The 27,256-nt window shown below is 55.2% G+C and overlaps 1 protein-coding gene across 25 annotated transcripts in view; it reads right to left on the reverse strand.

Moving 5' to 3' along the window:
- Positions 1–27,256, reverse strand: part of CNTFR (ciliary neurotrophic factor receptor) — a 60,634-nt gene that overhangs the window by 13,138 nt on the left and 20,240 nt on the right. For 6 of the 25 annotated variants that reach the window (XM_078370943.1, XM_078370950.1, XM_078370918.1 and 3 more), the window contains exons 2-4: positions 16,877–16,991; positions 4,678–4,762; positions 396–629 (exon numbers count right to left, since the gene is read on the reverse strand). In XM_078370943.1, the coding sequence (XP_078227069.1) occupies positions 396–629; positions 4,678–4,762 (319 nt within the window). In that variant the 5' untranslated portion in view covers positions 16,877–16,991. Of the gene's footprint in view, positions 1–395; positions 630–4,677; positions 4,763–13,802; positions 14,099–16,683; positions 16,741–16,876; positions 17,120–25,363; positions 25,528–25,902; positions 25,981–26,068; positions 26,210–27,256 lie in introns of those variants that run through there. The other 19 variants (XM_078370974.1, XM_078370924.1, XM_078370982.1 and 16 more) reach the window with 11 other exon arrangements.

The following is a 27,256-nucleotide window of genomic DNA, read 5'->3' on the forward strand; positions in this document are numbered from 1 at the left end:
CTCTTTGAGGTCCTCTGACCAGCCCTTGTTGGAGGAGACACAGTGAGGCTCCTCCAGCTCAGATCCACGACCTAAGCATCTCTCCCCACTCATGTCCTAGATGAGCCATGCCTTACCAGCTCTCTGCCCACATTGTCAGAGAGGATAGGATTTTAGGACACCCAAGACCTCCAAGGGGGTAGGATCCATTGGCAAAATGTCTAAGAGTCTGAACTCAGAGGGCAAGACTGGGCTCAGAGACCAGAAGAGCAGGCCAGGACAGATCAGAGGGCAAGGGTCAGGCTGCAGCTCTCCCCTCTCTGTGTCCCCCTAACAGGAAGGGGACTTGATCTGGGCTAGGAGTCTGGGTCTCAAGGAAGGAGGGAGGCTGGATGAGGGATGAGGGCAACACTTACAGCCCACATGCAGCAGGACTTGGTGGCGCAGGTGCCAGGAGTCACGGTGGAAGCAGGCGTAGAGGCCACTGTGGCCCAGTTCCAGGCCACGGAGCACCAGCTGAGAGCCGTTGAGCAGGTCAGGGGCCAGGTCTGTCCCATTGACCCGCCACGTCACCGCTGCATCCCAGTTTGCTGTCCCACATGGCAGCGTCACATCAGAGCCCAGGCGCTCATACTGCACGTGGGGTGCCTCTGTGGGGGGCAGGGGCACAGGGCAAAAGCCATAAGTCACGGCCCTGCCCAGCATCCCCAGGTGAATGTGCTCAGACAAGAGCCTGTGAGGATGCATGAGAGGCTTGGTGACTGACTGTGTGAGTGTCTTGGGGATATGGAGAGTGTTTAAAGCTCCTCTGTGCCTGTGCAAGTGTGTGGGTATATGAGTGTCTCCAAATGTGTATGTGAATGTGCATGTCCGGGGCTATGAGTGTGAATGGGCCATCTTCTGTGTGTGTGTGTGTGTGTGTGTGTTTGCATGTGAGAGAGACTTTGTATAGTGCCAAGAAGGGTCAGTTCTCAGTGAAAACCAGGTTCCTCTCCAGTCCCTGGATGTTTTAAAGTTTCCTGACCCCCATGATTTCTTGCCACCCACAGGCCCAGTCCAGTCACTGACATCCATTACCCAGGCAAGCTGGCACTGACAACTACACTCCTGGACTCCTTTTTTTGTCTCCCTATCTGTTTCTCTTCCCCACGCCATCTTCATCTCTTTCTGTTCTGTCTCTATCCCTACCTCCCCCAACTCTCTTCCTGTCTTTCTCCCTCTCCTCTGACTGCCCAGACCTCCACCCCACAGCAACCCACTCCTCAGCCATCCAGGGCTCCGGGCAGCAGCAGGAGAAGGGAAAATGGGCAGCAGGGAAACCTAGGGAACTCCTGGCAGCTGTCAAATTCACAAGGCAGGAACTACTTAGGGCAGGTTGGGGGCTAGGGGGTTGTGGTGCTGCTGGGATGGAGCGAGCACTCTGACCATTCCTCTCCTGCCCCCAGGAGGGGCCTGTCAGAGCCTAAAGCAAACCCCAGCCCTGGCCTCAGCAACCCAGGCGTGATGGAAGGAGCCCAAGAGACTGGAGATGGAAGGATGGAGGTGAGCACCTGTCGAGAGGCAGCTCGAAGTGGGGGAAGCAAGTGGGGCAGAGATAGATTTAAGATGCAGCCACACAGAGACAGGGAGATGGAACTCTCAGGGCACCCCCTTCTCATCCTGCCCCCTGAGTGGGAGGGACAGATGCTTCCCAGGTCTTGGCCAGATCTGTGGAGTGAGGATGGGAGAGGAGAAGGGAAGGGGAGGGGCAGCAGTTGGGGGGGGGGGGTGCTACAGGATCCCTCGTTAACACTCTTACATCTCCCCTCCAGAGAGCCACCCTGCTGAGTTGGGGGATTTTCAGACGCAATTCCTGTTAACGAGCCAATTAAGTTGGGCCAGTGGCCTCTTAATTAGACTTGTTAACACCACCAAGACTCCACGGGGGGAGGGATCCCCCTTGGGTCCACTGGACACCCTTTCCCCCCATTGGAGCCCCCTCCTCAGCACTGCTTTGCTCTGCGCTAGAACATCTGTCCTGGTTTGCTGCCTCTGTCGTCCTTGCTGTGCCAGGGTCTCTCTGTGACTCTGGGTCTCTCTCCCTTGTTGCCTGTTTCTATCCTGCCCCTCTCTGAGCCTCTCTGTCCCTTTCAGAGGAGAAGAAAGCAGGAAACCCAGCCAGCCCTGACCACTCGTCTGTGGGGCCTGGGACCAGCCGAACAGAGGATGAACAGGCGGAAGGGCGGTGGCTGGGGGCCTTGGAGGCCACAGCTGTGAGGCTGGACCAGACACTGAATGGGGGCCTCCCCCTGACCAGAGGCCCAGTGTCCAAGACTCAGGCCACTGAGCCCCCCCAACAATCCACTAGCTCCAGCCACTGAGCCCCTCTTCCAGCCTCCCTTCCAAAAACCTGGAGCTTCCAGGAAACATGCCAAGCTCCTCTCTCTGCACCCCCTAGCAGAGACTTTGCATCCAGCTGCCTGAGGAGGAGGCTGAAAACTGACCTTTGGGGAGGGGGCGTGGCCACCCTGGTCCCAGCAGCAACACAGTCACACTGACCAGGCAGCTCAATGCTGACTCAACCCAGTGTGGCCCTTAATCCTGGGGAGCAGGTACAGCCCCCACACGAGGACACGGCAACGCAACAATGCATCAAATACAATGGCTATAACACCTCCCCACCACACCTTGTCTGCTGCACAAGAAAAGTAGAAATACAACCTGACAATAATGACAAACCGATCATGTAAGTGCAGGGCAGGAGGAAAAATGACAATACAATGGCAGAAGATAACAGGCCACAATGGAGAGGCAGAGGGGCAACAGGAGGTCACAAGCACACAGTGTCACAACTGCTACAATAACACAACAACGGCAATACACACGGCCATGCAACTGCTCCAAAGATGGCAGTGATTTAATCTTTTGTCTCTGGACAGCTCTGCTCCCGCCCCATGGGTGCCCCTACTGATGTGCTGTCCATTTCAGAAATTAAATCAAGCAGCAGGGGGAGGATGGGGTTCTTGGCCCTGACACGGTGACAAATGCTCCAAAGGAATCAGCTGTGAAAAGGTTGTTAGAAGCCAGGATGAGAGACAGAGACAGGATGAGGTCATAGACATGGAGAACACAGAGGGACAGAGCTGACGGCTCCCTCGCACCTGCACACACAGGCTCACAGAAGGACCACATGCCAGAAACAGTCCCCCCGGGCATCCTAAAGCAACTTCACTTTGCCACACACACAGGAACAAGGACAGTCACCCTCAAAGAAGAAGGACATGCAGGACAGTCACCCACAAGGCCACAGTCATACACAAGTTCACAGTCACACAGGGACACTCGCTCACTTCAGGGATGGTAACAACTGACACAAAATCACAGGTACACGTACAAGACGGGCACCATCACCTGGAGGCACAGTTATGCCCAGGAGCACAGGGAAACAGTTTAATACAAACACACAAAGAGAAACAGAGATATGATTACACATAAGATACAGTCTCAAACTCAAGAATACAGCCCCACAGGGGGCACGCAGACAGGCAATGTGACATAGACAGTGTCATACATGAGGCACAGCCCACAAAGATACAGCCACACAGAGAAATGCACTCAAACAGGGACACATGCTGTCATTCTCACAAGAACACAGTCTCACACTCTCAGAGAGGTGGTCTTATGTCCAGGATCAGGGTGGCACAAGGTAGAGACCACTGTCAGGCCCTAGGGAGGCCCAGTCAACATCCCTGGAGCTGATCTCTCTGGGTCTCACTGTTGATCTCATAAAGAAGAGTGCATAGAAGCCTCAACTCACTACCCACAGCCTTGAGGGTAGCAGAGCCCAGACACCAGGGTCTGCTCCATGCTTGGTCCTTGGAGGTGCCCTCACCTTCTCTGCTTTCACCCAACCCAACTGACATGAAGTAGGAGGCAGGAATCATGCAGGCAGGGAGCTTAGGGAGCCCATTCAAGATGAGTTTTTAGTCCAAATCCTGGACTGATGTTGCTGTTTGAGGTGCTGTCCCAAGTGCAGAGGAGGGGCAGGAGGTCAAGTTAAGAGGGCCCCTGTATCTCCCCACAGGGACATGGCTCCTTGTCCTGTGGGCTGTGGCAGGTCTTAACCCTCACTGGACAAATAGGTAGAGGGAGGGCAGGGAGGCTACCAACGGCCCAGTCCTGAGCTGTCCCTCCCCAATGTGGCCATTCCAGCTGACTAACCTGTCCCTTTTTTAGTACACTGCCCTCTCCTTCGTAATCCTGTCCCATCATCTCATTCTCAGTCACCATCTCTGTCCCCATCCTCCCTGTGGGATGAGGCTAAGGGTAGAAGGCCTGCAGTCTTCCCTACTGTCTCCAATCTGTGCCTCCAACTGCATCCACACAAATCTCCGGGAGATCCCCTTTCACTCAGATACTCTACACAGGCCCCACCCCAGCCTCCCCCACCAACTCCCATCCCACCTGCCTGTATCCTATGCCACCCTAGCAGGAAGACAGATCATGTCAAGCCAGAGACACCATCAGCAGTCCAACACCCAGGTGTGGCTGTGGAGGACTGTGCATATCAGTATCACATGACTCCATGTCCCTCTGGGTGGTCATGTGTGACAATGCTAGTGTGTGGCTCTTGGGTGGTATCAGGATGCAGCTGTGCCAACAAGGGTTCATGCCCACCTCTAAGAGGGGGGTCAGCGGGTGGCTCCCGCGAGCACTCACCCTGTGGACTGTGTCTCTGGGTGTAGACAACTGCAGCAGCAGCAGCAAGCACAGCACAGCAGGCCCACGGGACAGGAGCAGCCATCTGTTGGGAGAAACCGGGGTGGGGGATGAGGGGCAGCATCAGCCCAGGCAGGACCCTCTTGGGGAGCCCCTCCTGTTCTCAGGAAAGACTGGGAAATCCCAGCCCTAGGGCCAGGGCACCTTGACCCCAAAATGCCCTTCTTAATGGGGCTCAAGATCCTCTTTCAGGCAATATAAAGCAACATTATTGGCATCCGTAGGCAAAGGTTTGCTAAGATGGTAGAAGGCAACCTATGGTGGTTTGCTGTTCGATAAGACTGCTGGATGCACAATGCTGTCAACCGCAAATGCGTTATATAATATTGGTAATGTCAGGGCCATTTTTCTAAAAAAAAATAATAATAATAATAATAATAACTTTACTGGTAAGGTTAGCTAATTAGCTATAAACATCATAAACTGAAAGGATAATGTTTTAACTTAATTGGAGGTCTTTACTTCTCCAGATTGCTTTAAATGGAAGGACCCTTGCCATGCTCCTGGGGATTGAGCCTGAAACCTGGATGCTCGGGAGCCCCTTGGATCTGTCATCTGTCCCTGACACCCCCTGGGGCAAGCCTTGCCACTGGGCCCTGGGAAGCTCAGAGTAGTTGAGTCAGGGCAGTGGGACATGACCCAGGTCGGATGTGGCTTTTGCATAATTGTACACCAACGCTCAAGAGAAAATGAGGGATTTTCATATGTAAGTCCTTGTCAGGGACGCCGACCCACCCTCGACTGCAGCCATGTGCCCCTAGGAGCCTGGGAACCCAGCCCAGCAGGTGTGCATCAGTGTCTACATGCACCCATGCAAGTACAAGACACACTCAGGACATAGCCCCAGAAGCCAGGATGGATCCAGTGCCCCACCAGTCTGGTGTCCCGCTTCCTGAAGAGTCCAGCTGTTCTCTCCCCCTCTCCCAGCACATGCCTATACTTGATGGCAAGAAAATAATTATTTCCTGCAAAATGGGCCCCAAATGTGACAACTCCCCCACCCGACCTTCAGTCTAAGGAGAAAGAAGAACTATCAACCACACAGAAGTAGAGATCAGAGATACACTGAGGGATGCTACCAGGCACCTAACCAGCGCCACCCTCCGAGATTCCAGCCAGCCACATAGCAAAGATGCTGGCCACAGACACTGCCCCAAACCAGACAGAACCCCAAAGAAACAGCTCCACAGACAGAGTAAGATACACCAGAGACTGTTAGAAGAACCATCAGACAAAGCCAAAGAGGCAGGTAGATGAAACCAGATAACCAGCCAGAGAGATGGTCAGAGAGCAGCAGACACAATCAAAGGACTCACCAGAAACACTGTAAAGGACAGACCCAGGCAGACATACTACTGGAGGACAAGCAAGGAGCCCAGGCAGTGAAGCTGTCGGTGACAAAGCCAGAGAGCTAAGATACTGTCAGAAACAGTGCCAGAGAAACTGTCTGACGCAGAAGCAGAGAAATACCAGAGACACTGATAGACACAAACAGGCGTACACTCAGAAAAACAGCTCAAGAAGAGCCAGAGCCACAGCCAGATTCTCAGTTAGGAAGTATCCACACCATTTCAAACACTGCCACAGATACGGTCAGACACACAGTCAGACATACTGCCAGAGACGCTGTTAGAAAGACTCCCAGAGAAACAGACAGACACACAGCCAGAGAAACTGACAGACACACACCCAAGGAAACTGACAGAGATGCAGTGCCAGATACACCCTGACAAAGTGCCAGAGACACAGCTCGAGGCGGTGCAGGCATAGCATAGCAGAGACAAATGAGGGTATCAGCCTGAAGCAGCTGCAGAGAGGCTGGAGAGCAACGGACTTTCTGGGGCTTTCTGTGGGAGGGGGCTCCTGTCTGCCCTGCCCTTTGCTACCCTTGACCCTCTCCAGGAAAGTCCCCTCCTCTGAGCCTGCTTTTCCTTTCCTCCCTGTCACAGCCACAGGTGCCCTGACTGCCCCTCTCTGGCACAGCAAACCTCTCTGTGTTCCAAATGGCCCCAGCTACCCTTTGTGCATCAGTAATGCCTGGAGCCTTACTACCACTTGGTCTGGCTCCTTCTGACCCTCAGCCACTGCCCACTCTTCAGCTACTCCTCAGGCCTAGGAGGTTAAGACAATGGCCAAAGTTACACAGCCAACAAGTGGTGGAGCCAGGAAATGAACCCAGGACTGCCTAAATTCAGGGCTGGTGTAAGAGAAAGAGAAAAAGAGACCAGTGGCCTACCTGGATCCCCGACCTCAGCCCTGGCCAGTAGCCCTCAGACCCTCCCCCATTGACTCTGCCATCTGTCCATGCCTTTCTCCTCACAGCCAGGAAGATCCTCTGCCTCCGTGTCAGGCCCACTGCCCACCACAAGGGAGCAGGAACCAGGGCATAGGCAGGTAGAAGAGCAGGCGGAGCCGCTGAGGTTAGATCCCAGGATAGGAGTACCCAGGGAAAGGAGGAGTGGGTGGCCTCTATTCCCAGCCCCCTCCTGGTCCACACAAGTACACACTCCCATGTATATGCACGAGTGTACACACATGCGCACACACGCACAAATGCACACACATGCGCGCAGGCACGCGTGCGCGCGCGCACATACACACACACACACACACACACACACACACTCTCAGGCCTCTGCAGGGGGAGGGGTGGCTTCTTCATCAAAGTCGCCTCCATCAGCCCGATGAGTTACTGTAAGGGCCGGGCCCTGGGCCAGCGGGGCTGCAGCCATGGGAGACGGGCGCTGCTGAGAGCTCATGCTGCAGAGTGGGGGTGGGGTACCAAGACAGACACTGCAGGGTTGGGGGCACCCAGAAAAGACAGAGACTCAGGGAGGAGAAGCAAGAGGCAGGGAGAGAGGAGGAGCTCTGAGTGGAGACCCAGAGAAACAAGGAAAGGCTAAGATAGCAAGAAATAGAAGAGACACAGGGGGAAAGATGGTGCACCTAGGAGATGGGCAGATACTCAAGGGAAGAAGGGAGGAGACCCTAGCAGGGTCTCTGCCCACCCTAGGGCATCTCTGTGTTCTGCCCAGCTCCTCTAGCACAAAGGAGGGTGGAAGGGTGGTTAGTGCAATTTGAGGCAGGAGCAGGGCCTTCCTGGAGGCTGGAAGGATTCTTGCTGGGGATCTAGGAGCCCAGGCCCTAGGGGACAAGGACAAAACCCCATCCCTGCACCTACCCCTTCCCCTGCAGATCCAAGGGTGAAACCCCACCTCTGCCCCTGTCCCTGCCCCCTGCAGATCCAGAAAGCCCCGGGCCAGTTTCACTTCCCCCTTTCTTCAGAGTCTCAGCTGGAACCACTGCCCAGGTTGGGAGGATGAGGCCAGAGGCATCCAGAACACACCTCCATCCTGTCCTGGCTCACTCCAGGCCACCCATCCCAGGGCAAAGAGCATCTTCCCTGAGAATTTTCCAAGTCATACCCCATGGCCCTGGGATAGATCTGCAGGATAAATCCCATAGAGCCCCAGATAACGGCTATTTGAACTGGCCCAGGCTTCCTCTCAGCCCCTAGAAGTCAGCCCCAGAATGAGGAGGGAACAGAGGGTACCCCATGAGCAAGAAAGGCTGCCCATCACCTGGCAGCCCCTGAACCTCTTGTCAGCACAAGGGTCCCTGCACCTCTCCCAGCACAGAACCCCAGTGTCATCATTACTCCCACACAGGTGACACATTAGGAGTCAAATTCTGGGGCCCCAGTTTACTGTCTGTCATTGTCCTGCTGTGGCATAAAGATACCATTATACAATGATGGTCTTGCCCAGTGAAAATGACACAGTTGTACTGTTGACAATGACACGCGGGGATGTTCACAGTCACCACAATGACAATAACGCAGTGAGTGACCATCACATACATTGACTCCAACAAACAGGGCAAGGATACTGGTTGACACTGGCACAGTCACAGTGACAGTAACCTCAGAATCAAAGATGCAATGAGACTTAGTCACACAGAGTAATATCAATGGTGACATCAACACAGTGACACAGAGATGCTGATAGACTCAGTAACAGTCTCACACAATGATACCAGTCCACAGCAATACTGGCAGTCCTGGAGTCTGACAGCTGCCATCGGTAACAGTAACAGACACAGTGAGGGGCTCCAGGTCAGGAACCCCTATTATCCGGTTTTAGAGTCTGGCTTAGGACCCAAGACCCAAGAACCCTCTTGCCAGTTGCAGCAATGTTCCAGTTGCTCTGCACCCTTCCCCTCACCCCATGCCCAGCTGAGGGCACAACCTAGGGGACGAAGGTGTGAGTTTTAGAAAGCCTCTATTTATCCCTGCGAATCACAGACAGCAGTTTAGATTGTACAAAGCCAACCCTGGGGAAGCCCTGCCACCATCAGGTTGGTGTGGGGGGTAATTAGCACCACTGATTGTGTCTCAGCTGTAATTGTGTGTGCTGATCTGTAATAGTGTGTTGTGAACTTCAGGGTTTGGGTTGGTATGGGCATGCTGAGTCAGGCAGGCTCAATCTAGCCTGGACAATGAATGAGCAGGGAGGCCTCAAAGCAAGTGACCTCAAAGCAAGGTTACTGTTCCATCTCCGAGGCAGGGAATTGAAATCCAAAGAAGGTCACCAGATGGACTTCCCCCCATTGCCAGGGATCAGGGTGGGTTCAGAACATCCATCTGATGAAGGGCATCTGGCCCAGCATAGAACAGAGGGGACTCCCCACAGCTTCCAGTCCCCCCTCTGACCCCACAGCCCAGACCCTAGAATCCCACGGTGTGAGGGGGAAAGACACCTTTTATCCTGGGGCCTCATCTCCTTCACCTCTCCCCACAGTAGCCTAGAGGGCCCATCTCAGGAATGAGGCAAGAACACAGGACACACCATGGACTCACTGATTCAAACACCTGGGCACTGTAGATGCCTCAGAACTGCAGAGGAATTGGGTTGGAGCAGGGAAAGAGAGATACATAGACTTGGAGACAGATAAGGAAATGAGAGACAGAGCGGGCAGCAAAGACAGGGACAAGGACATGGTGGGCAGGGAGGAACAGCAATGGCTGAGGGGGAGCTTGGGAGAGATAATCAGGGTGGGTGGGAAGCTCCAGGAGGGAGAGGAGGGGCTGAGGCTGTGAGGTCCCCAGATCCCACCAGGCATAGGCAGCCTGGAGAGCGTGGGCGGTGGGGGGGGGGGCAGAGGCCTGAGCAGTCCAGAGGCTTAGGGGGTGGGGGGACCAGGCCAAGGAGGGAGGCCTGGCCCCTGGCAGCTGGCCTAGCAGGCCCCCCACCAGGGAGGGATGGGCCTAGGTCAGGGGCCAGCTCCTGGGCTGTGGCTGGCCGGCCATGGCGGGCAGGCTTCCAGTGCTGATGGTATTCCTCCTGTCTCTGAATCTCCGGGCTCTAGCCCCTTCTCTTTTCCCTCTTCTCTGAATCCAGACCTGCCTCTCCTCTCAGCTCTCTTAGTGACCCCACCCAAAGTGGCATAGGTCTCCAAGCTGTGCCTGGGTTCAGGATTCAAGCTTTACCTCCTCCTGGGCTACCATGTCCCCACCCATGCCTTGGTACCCCACCCCCACTCTGCAGGGGCAAGCCTTGGTGCTCAGGGGAAAGGACCCTACCCAAGCTTAGGCCCCACCCTCCTCCTTAGAAGGGAGGATAAGCTGAGCACCAGTGGGAGGGGGCCAGGAGGGAGGCAGGGGGAGCGGTCCCCCAGCTCTCACCGCTGGCTGAAGCTGTGGAAAAGGAGGCAGCCCAATTGAGTGAGTTGGGGAGGTGAGTATCCGCACCTGCTGTTGTGACCTCCACAGCCAGAGATGGGGGCCTGGGGGTGGGTCAAGATTCCGACAGATTTTGGCAGTAGCCTGGACTCTAAGTGCTCAAAACCCCCACCCCCAGTCTCTTGCACTGTGGGGACCCTGAGATAAGCATATGTGTGCCCTGCTGCACGCGTGTGCAGGTGTGTTGTGGCGGGGAGCCTGGGGCCCTCCCATGATGGGCCTGGCTGGGCAGCTGGGGAGGCATCCTGGGGAGATGGGAATCTATCACCAGCCTGTGCCCCACATGTGGAGGCCCACTTGGGGCCCTGTGTGCTGCCTGGTGACCTGGGCATGGGCTTGTATATTCACATACATGCAGGCCTGTGCTTAAGCAGCCCTCTAAATGCAGAAGGGCTCAGTTTTCACCCTCAAAAGTCATCTGGTCCAGCCCCTTGCCTCTTGAATGGAGAGGAGGAAGAGGCAGATAAGTTCATATCTTCCCTTTGGAGACATAGGCTCTAGAGAGCATCACAGAACCTGAGACACTGGTGCCAAATCCTCCAGCCCCCAACCCCAGTCCAGTCTTTACTGGTTTCCAGAAAAATCAGGAGCCCCCCTTTACCCAGGGAAGGCACACACACCAGTCAGGTTAAGTCTGTGGGGAGTGTCTTCTTGGAATGACAGAATGGTGCAGCAGGTTAGACAGCTGGAAGAACTCCATGAAAGTCAGGGAATGGGCAGAGCAATAGGGTTGACTAAGACTTCCCTTAGGAGAGGGGATGGGGTAGGGAAAGGCCCGAAGCGGATGCCTGGGACAGGATGGGGACAGGAAGGAGGCTTCAAGGCAGGGCCCTCCATGGAGACACAAGAATGGATAAAATGGCTTTCCAGAGTTGGAGGCTGGGACAAAGACCCTCAGCATCTCCTACCACACCCACCCTCGGCCTCATCCCTGCTATGGTGCAGACACACCCTTGCATCCACACAGAGGCCCATGCATGCAAGCTCACACACACACACACACACACACACACACCCCAGGGGGTGGGGACAGCAACGCATGTGATGCATTGGCTTATAACAAAAAAAACCTGAAGATGGTCGTTCTGACAGAGCCAGAGTTGGGTGGGGTGAACAGAAGCTTCAAATGTCTTCTGTGTTTGTTCTCTCTGTCCCCTAACGTGCATGTGCACCATGCACACTACTTCTGAGGAGCCTTCTGGTCTTCTGGGCAAGACCAAGCCATCCTTCCTCCCCTTTCCTCCCCTCCTCAAAGTGGGGAAGCCAGAGCAATCTGTTCCTGATGGGTAAACACAGGTGTGAGTACACGCACAGACATGCTCATGCACACACCAGTCACCCAGTCCATACAGCACCCAGTGTTCACCCTAAGACAGAGCACACACTTGGGCTCTTACTACACCCAGCAGAGCTCTCAAAGCCCCTGCCTCCTCAGACACACAGGGCCAGAGCTTTACAGACACACTAGGCAGCCCCTCACAGACACTGGCATTCAGAGCCTACCATCGTGGCCACACATCCGGGCCTCCCACATGGACACCCACTCCCACAGCCCCGTACATGTTGGTGTGAGTGCACACACACATTACAGTCACACACACACAGACTCCCTCACAGCCATGGTCTCACATATGGATATCATCACACACTCAGAACAATCAACCTTCTACACAGACACCATTGGACCCCTCCAAAAGCTCAGAGCCCCCAGTTGCCCTCAGCCTCTCATGCCCTGAAACCAGCAACTGGTAACACCCACATACACACCCTGAATAGCCACACTGTGCCGGGACCAAAGGTTGCCTAGCTGTGCCTGAGGGGAGGGAAAGAAAGACCAGGGTGGCCTAGGGCAGGAAGGAAAAGGGAAGGAAATACTTAGTTGGTCCCTAAAAAGTGAGAAAATAGATGATTATTCCCCAGGCAGCTCCTCCTTCCCCAAAGCCTGCTTTCACCAGCATTAGGGAATGAAGGAAGATCCAGTCCAGACAAGAGAGGTGAAGGAAGTACCTGAGGGAGACAGATGGTGGCACTGGAATCAGCAAGAGCCAGAAAGGCCCAGAAACCAGGCCCTCGATGCCTCTCCTCACCACCCCCTCTTCTTCACGATGAGGATCAACAGCAGCTCTCAGCCTAGCTATCTGCCATGGGATCCCAAGACCTCTTCAAAACCTCTTTGTGCCCATAACTGTCTAGCAGGCACCCAGATGTCTGGCCTGGCTGCAGAAGAGGCAGGAGAGGGGAAGGAGATAGGACCTCCACTCCAGCCCCCTCAGCCCCCACCAAAGCCCTGGTATCACTGTGTTCTGTTCTCTCTGCCCCTTAATGTGCATGTGTACCACACCCACAGAGAGGTAGAGTAGATGCCCAGAAGCAGGGGGGCAGCAGGCAGAGCAACTGGGTGCCACTCTAACCACTGAGGATGAGTCCTAAGGTGTCCTTGGACCCTGCAGCCCCGCCCCCATCTCCAGAGGAGGAGACACTGAGTCGCTGTCCAGGCAGAATGGAATCCAGGCTGTGCTGGCCAGGCCCCAACTCAGAAAAGATCAGCAATGCTGTGGACATCCTTGCCACTTGCCACTCCAGGTGTAGCTGGGGCCCCGATGCCCTCATCCTAAAAGGAGCCTGATGTGACTCCATGGAAGCCAGGCATGACCTGTCCGGGGCAATGCCATAAAGCCAGATGGTAGGGACTTTGGGGAAGGGGGCAGTGGGGACAAAAGAAACCAGGCAGCAGGGTGTAAAGAAACCAGGTGACAGGGCCCCAAAGAAAGTAGGCAGTGGGAGCCAAATGAAACCAGGCAGTGGGGATTGGAGTAAGCTAGGAGGTATGGACAAATGGAGCCAGGCTTTGGGGATCAAATGAAACCAGGCAAGAGGCCCACAGGATGTGAGAAAAGAAAGATATCAGGAGCTCATCCTCTCTGTCTAGATGTCACCCCACACTGTGGGCCTCTCTCTCTGCAACCCCCCTTCCACTCAGGCAGTGGTCCCCTCCCCCAGGCCGATGGACACAGCCAGAGCCCCCTCCCCTCTCAGAGGCCTGGTCCGATTGCAGCCAATGGGCCCCGGCCCCATCCCTGGGACCTCAGGAAGTCCCAGTCCCTCCCACCGGCTGTAGAGGCAGGGGGGCTGAGGGGAGAGAAAGAGAAGAGAAGAGAGACAGCTTGGCAGGGGGAGCGCGCCGAGCAGCCGCAGGGGGCGGGGGCCGAGAAAGGAGCGGGAAGGGAAGCGCCGAGGCGGGCCGAGCTGGCTGGCTGGCCAGCGCGGGCGGGGGCGTCGCAGCGGCAGCATGGGTCACAAGTCCTCGGGCCCTGCGGTCACTGACCTGAGTCCCCACGCAGGCGCCCCGTCGGTGCCTCCGGCTCTCCGCGGGTCCGCCCGGCCTCCTGCGGGCATCGGGTCTGCAGGGCTTGGGTCCGGGCAGCAGGGACGGACCCGGGAGGCAGGAGCAGCCCCCCTAGAGGTCCCGGCAGGCGGGTGGGCGAGGGGCCGCGGTGAGCGGTGAGCTGAGCGACGAGGGCCGAGCGGCGAGTGAGCGACCGGGCAAGCGGGCCGGGAGGAGGGGAGGAAGGAGCGCGCTGCAAGCGAACGAGCAAGCGAGGTAGCTAGCGGAGGGAGAGTGAGGGACGGCATGCAGTGAGGTCATCCTTTGAATCTAATTGTCTGAGTCAGGAGGAGATGTGGCACTTGATGCTGGGGGAGGGGAAGGAGAAGGGACCCTCCCCCGCTCTGGTCCCGGCCCCTCTCCACACCCAGGGGCGGTCAAGGGGCCTCCCTTCCCCGCCCCAGGCGAAGTTGCCGCAACTCGGGCCGACCACTACCGATCTCAGGGCTGACCTCTGCTGCCTGGGGCTATCAGCAAGGGGTGAGAGATGTGGGACCTAGCCCCAGCTCTGGGCTACCTTCTTCTTCCCTGGGGTGACTACCCCCACCCAAGGCCCATCAGCTCACGTTCCCACAATTTTTAGGGCACAGGAGGCTCCCAGCCTACCCCCAGGTCCTATTCCAGGTCCTATTCCTGCCCTCTGAGGATAAAGTGGGAACTTGAGCCAACCTTCCAAGTTGCCTTACTTGAGGAGCATGGGGCCCTAACTCTATTCCCTAAGTTACTTCCAATGCTGGGAATTTGGAGGAATCTGGGAACTGAACCCCAGGCTCACCATCCTGCCCTCTGGGAATGATAGTGCAATGCCACCCGTTTCTCCAGTTACTTTCTGCATTTGGGATGAGGACCCCAGGTCCCCCTTCCAGAGGGACAGGAGCAGGGCCAGACTCCTAGGGTCTCCAGGAACCCAAGGCACCAGGCTGCCCAGAGGGTGAGGGGCAGGTTGGCCACTGGACCCTGGGTTTGTCAGGTGTGCACACCCATAACACATGAGCACATGCACACAGGGTCCGGGGCACCAGACAGCTGTGGATACTTACACCAAGGGCCATACATCCCTCCCTTTGCCCCTGTTGGGGGGGGTGATAAATATTTAAGGGGCTTTTAGCTCAAAAGGGGCTGGAACGGGGGAGGGAAGGGGATCCACGCTGCCTGATTAATGGGGTTACGGGCTTGGATCAATCCGTCCACCCGCCGCTCCCTCCTTCCCCCTCCTCCCTCCCTCCGCCTAATGTGCTTTATCAGGAGACGCTTTTCTGACTTGGCAGCGTTGGGCGTTTTAAATAGACCCATTTAGAGCTGGGGTTGGGGGAAAAGGAGGGGGGTGGAGGGAGACAGAGATTGAGACAGGCTGGGAGACAGAGACAAATCAAGAGAGAGAGATGTGCCCCAGAAGAGACTGGGAGAGGAGAGACAGAAGGAAATGCAGAGATACCATTGAGATAAGGCACTGAGGGTGAGGCTCCCAAAGAGGCTGAGATGGAGAGAAAGGATGATGGAGAGAGAGAGGGTGATGGGAGGCCAAAGGGAAGCTGGGCGGGGTGGGGGTGTGTGTGAGGAGCAGAAACAAACAAAAAGAGAGACAGGGAAGAAAGGAACCACCAGCAGCAGGGAGAAACCCAGAGAGAGAGGCTCTCTGCAAGGGCTCAGTGCTAGCCTGGGAGACAGCAAATATCTTTTATTTCCAAAAACAGTTTTTCAGCCACTTTGTTAAATTAAAAAGCTGTTTTTAAAGTGGTGTTGGAGGTGGGGGAGGGTGAACAGAACTGCCAAGTTCTCCCTCTCTGGCCTCCTCCTCCTCCTTGGCCCCCACAGAAGCTGCCTCAGCCTGAGCCCCTGGGGTGTTCTCCAGCTTCCCTGCTCTCCAAGGCAATCCTCTGAGATCCTCAGGAACAGGGTCAGGGCATCTGAGCTACTGTTCACTGGCAGGAAGTCCTTCCTGCTGTCTGGCTTCAGTTCTTCCTGCTGCAGGGAGCCCATTCTTTCCCCTAACCCTGTCCTCTCTTCTCTAGCTCCTGTCCCGGGTCCCTATGGTGGTCCCAGTTTGTGGAGGATTATGTGCCCTCAAAGCTCAGTAACCCACTTTCCAAATAAGCCACCAGACTCCTCCCAAGGTATCCCCCATAAATATTATCTTTTATTCTGTAAATCCATCTCCTAGCCCCGTCCTAGTCTCAACTTCTATCAGATACACACCCCATGTCATTGGGTCCTCTGGAAACAGTGAGGTGAAAAGCTTAACTTTCTGTAGCCATCTCAGGCCTCCCTTCCTCCTCTCCTGGCCCCAGCTCCATCTTAAGCCCCTTTTATGTGTCAGCCTGGGGTACCCCACTCCACCCTCAACAACACCTTGGTCCCAGTTGTGAAGGGTTAGTCCCCCCCAGCCCCCAGCCAGGAAAATGGCCAGTCTGTTTGGGAGCTGAGATGAAAAGCCCGGCAGGGCTTTGTGGGCCTCTGGCGGGTTTTGGACAATAGGCCCTTCCGTTCCGCTCCAGTGCCTCGATTCCTTGGATGCCCCCACCCCCAGTCCGCCAATCCAGGGGCCTTGCCTGGCTTGAATGAGAGACACAGGGAGAGTTAGGCGCGGCCCCACAGCTGGCCTCAGAAGATTCTGGACTTTCTGACCTCCCATTCTACCTCTTTCAAACCTAGCTGCTCCTCCAATCAAGCCAGAGAGATGTTTCGGGGGCAGAGAGGAAACCTGAGGACACTGAAACAGAAACATACTCTCATATCTGGGACTCAGCCCCCACTTAGCGTAGAACCCCGTTTCCTGACCTAGTGCTGCTCTTGCCTGTGTGACCATAGGTAAGTCTCTTACCTTTCTAGGCCTATAATGAGAGCATGAAAAGCCTCAGCCAGGCTGAATCCAAAACCTCTGGAAGAAGAAATGACAGGGGAAGAGAGGAAGGAATCTCAGGTCCTCCTCCACTCATGTCCCCTAGACCTATAGCCACACTGCACCCACCTCATGCCCTGAGATTGACCTGTCCCACCTGAGCCCCAGCACCTACCTCTTCACCACTGGCCACACACCAAGCACATCAATGTCCTCCTCTTCCTCCTCTAGACGAAACTCTTCAGAACTTCCAAAACCAAGGGGGCGAGACGAGGTGACAAGGCTAGATTCTAGAAGGGCAAAGGGCACACATCAGAGGTCACAGAGGAGCCACAGGCCTTAGTCCAACTCAGAGGCCATTCCATACTTCCAGCCCCATTGTGAGAAGGGGAGACTGAGTCAGGCAGCAGATAAACATCTGTAAGAAGAAAAGTTGAGAGTAACAGAGACCCCTTCCAGCACCCCTTGCTTACTTCAGGTTCTGAACCACAGGGACAAAGGTTGCCAGAAGGCAGTAGCCTGATACAACACAGATACACACCCACAGACAATCCATAATTCCCATATAATCAGTTTGCAGACACACAGGCACCTCCATATCACCCACATCTTCACATGCACAATCCTAGAGTCACAGGGTCACAGGCATGGTGCAAATAACTATCATCATAACACCCCCTTCCTATCACCAGTATGATTTGTTGAGCATCTATTATATGCCAGGAACTGTGTTTGGCACATTATATGCATTATCTTACTTAATCTTCATGATTTCTCCATCAGGTAGGTTCTATTGTTCTTCCCATTTGATAGCTAAGGGGATTGAGCTTCAAGGAGGTCTTGCCCAAGACCCCAGAGCTGACCAGTTCCAGAGCCTAGATTTGAGTCCATATCTGGCTCCAAAACCTTGCTGCTATTCCAGTTTGCCTGTGCAGATCTCTCACCCACCTCCACAGTGCCTTTCCCAATAATATAGCAGGTAACACTTGTTCTGGGTCCTAGATTTCCCAGACACTATGACACTATGACAAGTACTTAATTTACATTTTGATACTGAACCATCAAAACAAGCTTCAAGGCTGGGCATGGTGGCTCACACCTGTAATCCCAGCATTTTGGGAGGCTGAAGCAGGTCTATCACCTGAGCTTAGGAGTTCCAGACTAGCCTGGGCAATATAGTGAAACCCTGGAGGCTGAGGTGGGAGGATTGCTCCCGCCTGAGCCTGGGAGGCGGAGGTTGCAGTAGGCCAAGATTGAGCCACTGCACTCTAGCCTAGGTGACCAAGTGAAACCCTGTATTAACAAACAAACAAACAAACAAGAAAAAAACCCACAAGCGTTCGAAGTAATCCTGTTTCCATTTTACAGACCCTAAAACTGAGGCTCAGAGAGCAGAAGCAGCTTGCCCAAAGTCACACAACTGGTAGTTCTTAAAGGAGCTGGCCTTGAACTCAGGGATATCTTGAAAGCCACTGTTGCTTCTACAAACTCCAACCATTCAAAAGACCCCTCACCTTCAATAAGACCCCAGCTGATCCTCAGGGTCCAACTGCTCCCCTGAAAACAGGTCCCAGATATATCTGCCAAAGCTGTGATTAGGTGCCTAAACACATACCATGAGAAAGGGACTCAATGTCTTCTAATCCTGCCCAGAGATGCAGAGACATCACCAACCAGGGAGAGAGAGCCAGAAACTAAAATAAGGTGTTAGAGACAGGCTGCCTGATGGTGACAGATACAGCCACAACAAGACAGGCCCAAAGAGAGGGAGACTGAGGGGAAGCCAGAGACAGAGAAGGACACATTAGGCCAAAGAATGAGAGAGAGAGCTGGAAAAGGAGACAACAGGAGTAGAGGAGGGTACAGGCTGACATGAAAAAACACAGATACACTCCAGTATGCCGATACATATAGACCCATTTGACCTTCACAAGAAACAAACTGAAAGCAAGCAAGGCTCAGGCTGTATGGTGTGTGTATGCGTGTGTGCGTGTTGTGGGGGAAGCATGCAGAGTCTGTATCGCTACGCACATTACACCAGCTGCTTCCAGCAATTTCATCTGATTAATAATAAATGCCCCATAATTACAGCCGCTCCCCCAGCCCTTCTTCCTGTTTTTTGTCAGCTGCTGCCAGGCCAGCCCCCGATAGACCCTATGGTCCCCTCCATCCTCACCTGCTGCCCTCTGGAGGCTGAGAGAATGTGAGCTGGTGGAGGCCAGACTCCCAATCTGAGGAGGGATACCCATCTCTCTATCTTGGATTAATGCCCTTTGCCTCCAAGCAAAAGGTCATCTTACCTAGATCTCACTCAGAACTCTTCCCCTACATGGGTATAACCTGTGACCCCTAATATAGCCTAGGGGCCCACATCTGGAATGCAGAGAGATGAACTCCTCTTGTCCACTCTTTATCACTTGTTGGGTGAAATTTGTCACTCCATCCACAAACTTCACCTAGCCTTAGAACCCTGTAGACTCAGGAGAAAGGGACCAGGACAGGGGCCCTCACCCCATCATTCCAATCCCAGACAGCTCAAATCTCTACTCACTTGTATACACTCAAGCTCTGGACACATGGTGGCTCTGCCTGCCCATTCCTGAGCACCCCGCAACCCCACCCCTGCAGGTCCACCTTCCTTCCAGGCCTCCCACCCAAACGCTCCAAGGCAGCTCTATCAGAATCAGCTGCGGAGTTGTGCTGATCTGTTTCTAATCGCTGGGGCCTGGTTCATGCTTGCCCCCACCCCCCAATATTGATTCCATTATTTGGAGAGTCATTGACGTCAGGAGCCTGGATGGGTGCCAAAACTGCCTTCTCTCCAGGCCTGGGCCAGGGCCCAGCCCCCCATCCCACAATTTCACAGAGGGGCCCAGAAAGGTCAGCTCATGGACCAAGGTTACATGGCATCTTCCCTCTGACTCTGGGCTCCTCTTGCCTTTTTGGGTCCACCATTGCAGCTCCCTTCTGGAGAGAGGGGCTATACAAAGGCCTGGGATTTAGAATTGAGGTTGGGGGCAGCTATAAAAGGGAGTCTGAAGACCCTCATTGGGACTCTGGCTGCAAGAAGGGGCTCTGAAGAGGTAAGGAGGAGGGCAGTGGCTCAGAAAAGGGTAGTTGGGAATACTTTGTTTTTTGCCACATTCTTATTTTGGAATATCCTGAAGCTGGACTTGAAATGGATCCTACTGAATACTTGGTTTTTATGTCTGGTATCAGATGTATCTCCAGACTCTCTTAGAAGGAAATTCTCTGCAGTGTAGGATAACAGATTACCCTAAATGTTGCCATAATTTGACTAACTTGTACCAGTAATTTTATACATCTTTGCTCCACATAAAACAAAGGCTCTGTCTCTTGTGCCTCTCTCATCCATGCTACCTCAGTTTCCCACATTCACACACTCTCCCAGTCTTTCCTGGCATTGGGTGTGTGTCTCTTCCTCTTTATCTCTGTCTGACCCAGATGCAACCACTGGCCCACATCAGCAACTCCTGGGCTCTGGCTGGACAGAGTATTTTTAGGATTTGAACCCCGTGTTCTCAGACAGACATTAATAACCACTCTGTGGTGCCCACAACAGCTACACAGTCTTAGAGCCAAGCCTTGGAAGGTCAGAGATAGGGTCTATTTCCTCAGGTAGAGTCTAAGAAACCCACACTTAGAGAGGGCAAGGGAAATGTTTACAACCACATAGGGGGAAAAGGACCTTGCCTTCTGAAAAATCCTGAGGGTGGGAAGGGGGAGGGTGACCTCCAACGTCTGCCATGGAATCAGGGTGATTACCCTGCCCCAGCCTCCTCTGGTCCAGACCTTTCCTCTGCACTCCTTCCCTTCACTCAGGGAAGTCCTTCCTTCCTGTAGTCTAATCTGCAAACCAGTGTTGCTTTGAGGAAAACAGGGGTGTAGAACAAGGGATGGTGGGTCTCAAACCACAAATCCCAGGAGGTTCCCTCTCCCCACGATCTGTCCCATTCAGTGATTCATGCCTCAACATTTATTGAGCACCTATTCCCTGCCAGGCACTGTACAGAGAGCCAGGCACATGGTCCTGCCCACAAGGAGCATTCAGTCTGATGAGAGAGAAAAAGATGTATTATTGTTCACACAAGAATGCCTTCCTAAGGCATATGAGGTCTGTGCCAAGGGCGGGCGAGTACGGGGTGAGCAAGGTTGATCCAGTCCTTGAGTCACATAGAGCTCATATGCAGCTACTATGCAACCTCGCTGAATGTCACATGGGGAAAGTATAGGTAGGGTATATGGTGGGACACACTGACTGCCCTGGGTCTGGAGAAACCTGTCCTACAGGACTGAGGACTCTTTGCTCCTAAACCCAAGATGGGCCCTCAAGCTGAACACAAGTCACTATCATAGTTTAATTTCAGTTCCTGCTACTGTAGCTCTAGCCCCAGCTTTTGGGAACTGGCTGCCCACAGTAGCAGGGTCTGACTCTTCCTGAACATCTGCTTCAGCTCCTCCATCCACCCCTTGGCCCCCAGAGTGCCTAGCTCTGGTGACCCCCAAACCGGCAGAGCTCTGTGCTTTGGGACTCTCTTTGCCCTCTGGAAAGGTAAAAGGGACTGATGACCTCAGTGCTCTCCATCCCCAGGGACCACTTGCCTTCTCAGCCTATCCCTACAGGAAGCCAAGAGCCCTTGTAGGTGTGGTCACCCAGGGCCACAGGAGTTTACACAGCTGAGGTCTCCCCCACCCAATGGTGGATCTGGAGGAGGGGTCATTTCTCACTTCTCAGGCTCCTTGCTCTCCAGGACACCCCCAAACCAACCATACACGGTCCCCCCGACCTATCTGCATTTCAAAGAAAATCCACTCCATATGTTTCCAATTCATTTACACTTCAACTCACCGTGGTGGGGCAGAGAGCAGGGGCGCCTTGCCTTCCAGGCCCCATAGTGGGGCTGGAGAGCATGTGTCCCCTTCGGGGACAGGCAGCAGTTATAGCCCAGTCATCTCAACACTGGGGTAGAGACCACAGGACCATGTCCCTACTGTGAGGGCTCCCATGGGAGAAGACAGTGTGTCTCAGGCAGCCCTAACTACTGTCCAAAGTAGCAGAGCACACAAAGTCCATGAGAATCTCCAGGGGAGCTGGAGTCCCAGGGCTGGCTGCAACCAAGCCCCTCCAAGGCTACTGCTCCTTTGGGGAACAGCTTGGGGAAGCCTAGGCATGCCCTGGAGCCAGGATAAGGGCTCAACAGGCAATCCCAGAGACATACACAACATAACATGGTCTCTACCCTTCCCCAGCCAGGGCAGAGGAGAGAAGAGAGGGTGAGCTCTAGTCTTCTCCTCTAGCTACTTTCCCTGAATAGATTTGAGGCTGTTATCTCTCCTATAATCACAGATTCAGCACCCTGGAGCAGTCATAGGAGCCAAAGTCTGCTCCCTCTAATCTTCACACCCCTCCCATCTTAAGAATGATTGAGATGTGTGTGTATGGGAGGGGGGGCGTCTTGGGAGGACAAGAGTCTTATTTCCCCTACCTGGCCTTCTCTACCACAGAAGGGATGTCCAAAACTATTCAAGGGGAATGGATGTGCATTCAAACGGCACATGGAGGAATCTAAGGGTTCATGTCACCCCTATACCAACAATCTTGGCAGATCTTCCTGCTAAGAGCCTAGTCTCCTCATGGAAGGAAAGCAGGGAAATTTAACTGGGTTAGCCTTTATCACCACCCCCGCCCATGTCTCCATCAGCCCACAGTCCATGTGAGGGATGTGACCAAATGTATATCCTCTCTCCTCCTCACCTTTGGAGGGGACAGATCCTGTAGAAGTCAGTCTCTTCCTCACCTCAAGTGGCCCAACACTCACCATAAACCAAAGGAAAGCATGGACATATCTGACCATGAGTCCTAAGTTCCACTGGGATTGTGATTGCCACAATCTTAGTGTGGATCTGAATGTGAGCCCAGGATGAAAGGGTGAGTTTAATCTAAGCATCTGGGTCTAATGTCCATCTAAGTGTGAACTCCAAGATGCAAGTATGGGTTTGATATAAGCCCAGGTCCCAGCATGCATCTGACTGTAAACCCCAGTGGGGCTGGGCACGGTGGCTCACGCCTGTAATCCCAGCACTTTGGGAGGCTGAGGCGGCCGGACCACAAGTTCAAGAGATTGAGACCATCCTGGTCAACATGGTGAAACCCCGTCTCTACTAAAAAATACAAAAATTTGCTGGGTGTGGTGGTGCACACCTGGGAGGTGGTGCACACCTCCAGCTACTCGGGAGGCTGAGGCAGGAGAATTGCTTGAACCCGGGAGGCAGAGGTTGCAGTGAGCCGAGATAGTGCCACTGCACTACAGCCTGGTGCCTGGCGACAGAACAAGCCTCTAAAAACAAACAAACAAACAAAAAAACCCACACAACTCAGTGGGTCTGAATGTGAGCTCCAGGACTGAAGTGTCAGCCTGAGTCCCAGAATTCCTGTACAAATCAGCATAAGCATTAGAGTACTAGTGTGAGTCTGAGTGTGAGCTCTGAGATCCCAATGTGAATCTGAGTGAGTCACAGGGTCTCATGTCAGTCTGAGGGAGTGACCAAGATCCTGGTATGAATCTAAGTGTGAGCCCTAGGTTTCCATCGAAATCTGACCCTCAGAGTCCCCACATGAATCTAAGTGTGAGCCCAAAGGTCGTATGTGAATCTCAGTGAGCTCCAGGGTCCCTGCGTGAGTCAATGTGAGACCCAGCTTGGAAATGTGAATCCGACTATTAACCCCAGTGTCCTCATTGAGTCCTTGAGTTCAAATGTGAGCCTCATGTTCCCCATGTGAATCTGATTGTAACTTAGAGTCCCAGAATGTAAGTGTGAATTGGAGTGAGCCCCAGAGTCTTCGTGTGAGCCCTAGAACCCTGGTGAGATTCTGAGTGTGAGCTCTAGGTCTCAATGTATATCTAAGCTAAAGGATAAGACCGTGAATCTATGCATGAGCCTATAGTTCCAGTGTGAGCAGAGTCCCAATGTAAGTCTATGTGGAAACTCCAGGACTGAAGTGTATCCCTGAATATGAGCCCCACAATGTGTGAGTCCATATGAATGTAAATCCCTAGACCCTAGAAGGAGTTGAAGTGTCCCAGTGTGCATCTGAGTATGGATTCCAGAGCCCCCCGGAAACCCTGTGCATGAACTTTAAACTCCTAGTTTTTGTGTAGGCTCAGGGTCTCAGCTGGAGTATCAGCCCTGACAGTGTGAACCTTAGCTCCATCTCACCAATGCTGACCAGGAGCCCCTGCACCAGCTGAGAGGATTTGTGTGGGTTGTGACAGTGTAGACAGGGGGGGCATAGTTTGAGACACCCAGGCCCTTCTAGCCCCCAAGTCCTTGCTAGCCCTACATCCCTAGGAATATGCAATGGCTCAAGCCCCATCCCCACACATGCAATGGCACATCATCACACCGAGAGTTAGACACACAAAAATATACCTGGTGTTTCAGTCCCCTCAGACATACAGCAATTACAGATGCACAGACACACCCAGCATTTCAGACTCTCACCACCTCAGTGATCACAGCCACACAAACACCCCCAGTGACACAGATACAAATACACCAAGTATTACAGGCAGAACAACTAGTGTTATAGACACACTCGAAGAGCGGCATGCAGACACACACCCAATGTTACAGAGAAGCTGCCAGGCACACAGACACACACAAACGCTTCTCAAAGAGACAGACTAGACGGAAAGAGAAAGAAAATCCTGAATTTTCAACAAGGCGTGAAATAGTTCTGCCCGCCTGAAGCTACTGGAGGGGGGAGGGGGGAGGGGGACAAGGGAGCGAGCGAGTGAGCGAGCGAGCGAGCGAGCTAACGCTGGAGGAGAGGCACGGGAGAGGAGAGGAACCGAGAGGGAGAGCTGTCCGTCTGGTGACCTCCCCACGGCCCAGCCCCCACGCACGCGGAGATACACTACTCAGAGCAGGGACACCCAGGCTGGCTCACACTGAGCTGCACTGGAGGAGACACACACGAGCAGACTCACAAAGAGACACTTGGGGAATACACCAAAGGTGGACTCACACAAGCCAGGAAGACTTACAAAGAGACACACTGGAGGAGACCCACTACGTGGAGATACATCCAGGCGGACTCAAGAGAAAACCATGGGAGGCCGACCGACACACACACACACACACACACACACGCACACAAGAGCGCGCGGATTCACACGGACACACAGGCACTGGCAGACGCGCAACCATCCGTTCGCATCCCCGGGCGCTTTAAGTCCAGATTTCTGCCCGAGAAAGAAGCCACCTTTGGGCGCGAAGGGGCCACTGCGAACGCTCCAAGCCCAGGAATTTTTTTCAGACCCCGCGCGTGCAGCTGAGGGGTGGGAAGAAGAGGCACACTAGGGCGAACCACCGGAGCCACCTCCCTCTAATCGGCAGTCCGGCCCCACCACCACCACTACCACGCCCAACCCCCGGAGCGCCCGGACCTGGGGGCCGCTTCTCCAGCGCCCCCGCCCCCGAGTTTGCGGGCAAAGTTTCTCGTGAACTTTCCTGTCGCCCCCGGCCGTGGGCCCATGGGTAACCCCTCACTCTTCCCGCGCGCACGAGGGCCGCGGGTTTGTCCGTCAACCCGGGCTCCGAGGGTCCGGCCGCGCGCACTCCGCCGCAGGGTACTCACCGCGCCCTCGGGCCACCAGTGCTTCGCGCCGCGCCTTCCGACTGCCTCGGGCAGCGAGCAAGACAGGGAGCGCGGAGCTAGCACTGCCCGCCGGATCCCACCTCGGAGACCCGAGCCGCGCCGGCTGGAGCCGCCGCCTCCGCTGCCGCCACCGCCCGCTCTGCACCGGCTCCTCGGCGCTCGCGGCTTTAACCCCCCCATCCTCCTCCCTCCCTCGCGCGCTCCCTCCCTCCTTCCCTCGCCCATGTGACCGCGGGCGCCCGCTCGGCCGCGCGCGCCCTCGCTCCCCTCCCCCTCTTGCCTTGTCTCCCCGCGCCTCCGCGGCCGCGCGCCACGACCCCTCCCCGCCACGGGCCCCGCGCGCCCCCGACTTGGCACGCTCCCGCGCCTGGCACGCGCGGCCAGCTCGCGGGGGCACGCTTGCCCTGCAAGGGCCTGTGAGTCCCCACTCCCACTCGCCCGGCACTGGCACGCGCTCTGCCTCCCCCCCGCGCTGGCACACTCGCCCCCAGTGACACGCGTGGCCCCTTCGCGTTCACCCTTTCTCGGGTGCGCCCTCCAGACGGCTGTGGTCCCAGTGCTTCACGCGCAACCCCGGCCGCGGGTCTCGCAAACGCGCGCGCACACACACCCACACCCACTCTGCCTGCTCCCCTAGGGCGGCTGGGCGCGCACCCACCCCCGGGATCGCTCCTTCACACTCACTCTCCCCCTCGGCCTTGGCCAGGTCTCTCCTGCGCACACTCCCGCACGTTCAGGCCCTGACGGCCTCGCACCGACTCCCTGGCACGAAACACCCCGGGCCAACTCTCGGGGTCCTCCCTCCAGCGTCGCCGTGAGAGGTATGCTAGCCAGAACCCCCAACCCCCACTTTGGGCAGAAGAAGCCAGAAGAAGCCAGCCGGCTCCGCCCCTCCCCTATTCCTACTGCCCCCCGCAACGACTCCCCTCCGGGTCACCCCCTCGCGGGAGGGAAAAGGGCTTCCGTGATCGAGGATGGACCGGGCCGGGAGCCCAGGCCCATGCCTCCCATGTCTCCGATGACACCAACGCCACTACTCGCATGTTCTTCGCGCCCCGAGGACACACAGCTGGGATGAGAAACCTCCCTTGGAATGAAGGGGTAGGGAGGGTGCACCCTCAATGCTGGGCACAGGCACACCCCTCGGCGGCCTTGGCGCGGGAGGTGCACCCCTCGAGAGGAGGCTCACTCCCTTCGCAGCCTGGGCCTCTGAGGGGCCAGGGTGTTCACTGCACTCGCCGCTGGGCCTCCGGTCTGGCTGCAACACGAGAGAGTAAAGTTAGACAACCTGACCAACTTCTGAGGCCACGCGACAGCGCGATGGAGAGGCCATGGCAGAGGCAGAGACTGAGAAGGCCACCCCGTCTCCACCTTTTGGATTTTTCACCTGACCCATGACCCATAATCCTGGGCCTTGCCCTCGGGGGAGTTGCTCTAGGACTGAGGGCGAGGAGAAGGGAGGGAAATGTCTCACTGTTTCCTCACATCCTTCCCCAGTAGGCTGCCTAGAGCGCCTGGGCCCTTTCCCAACAAATGCCTCAGGGACTCCCACTGCAGAGGAAAATCCTTCTTCCCGTCACGGCCTGGGCTTCACTTTCACTTCGGTGGCCACAGAATCCCCTCCCTACAACTGGCAGGGGTCGGCACGGGCTGGAGCTCAGAGACGGCCGGCTAGGACTTCAGGACACACAGCAAATTAGCTGCGCCCAGCTGAGAATCAGCCCACAGCCGCCCACACTAGGTGCCCTCTCCCCGGGCTCTCCGGGCCGCTGGCCTCCTGCTTCCCCGGCCACAGACCAGGATTAGACGGTGGACTAGGGGAAGGAAGGGGGCGGTGCGACGGGATCTTGTGAGGAGCAGAACTTGCCCCTG

Source organism: Callithrix jacchus, chromosome 1 (genome assembly GCF_049354715.1).
Source record: "Callithrix jacchus isolate 240 chromosome 1, calJac240_pri, whole genome shotgun sequence".
NCBI lineage: Eukaryota > Metazoa > Chordata > Mammalia > Primates > Cebidae > Callithrix > Callithrix jacchus.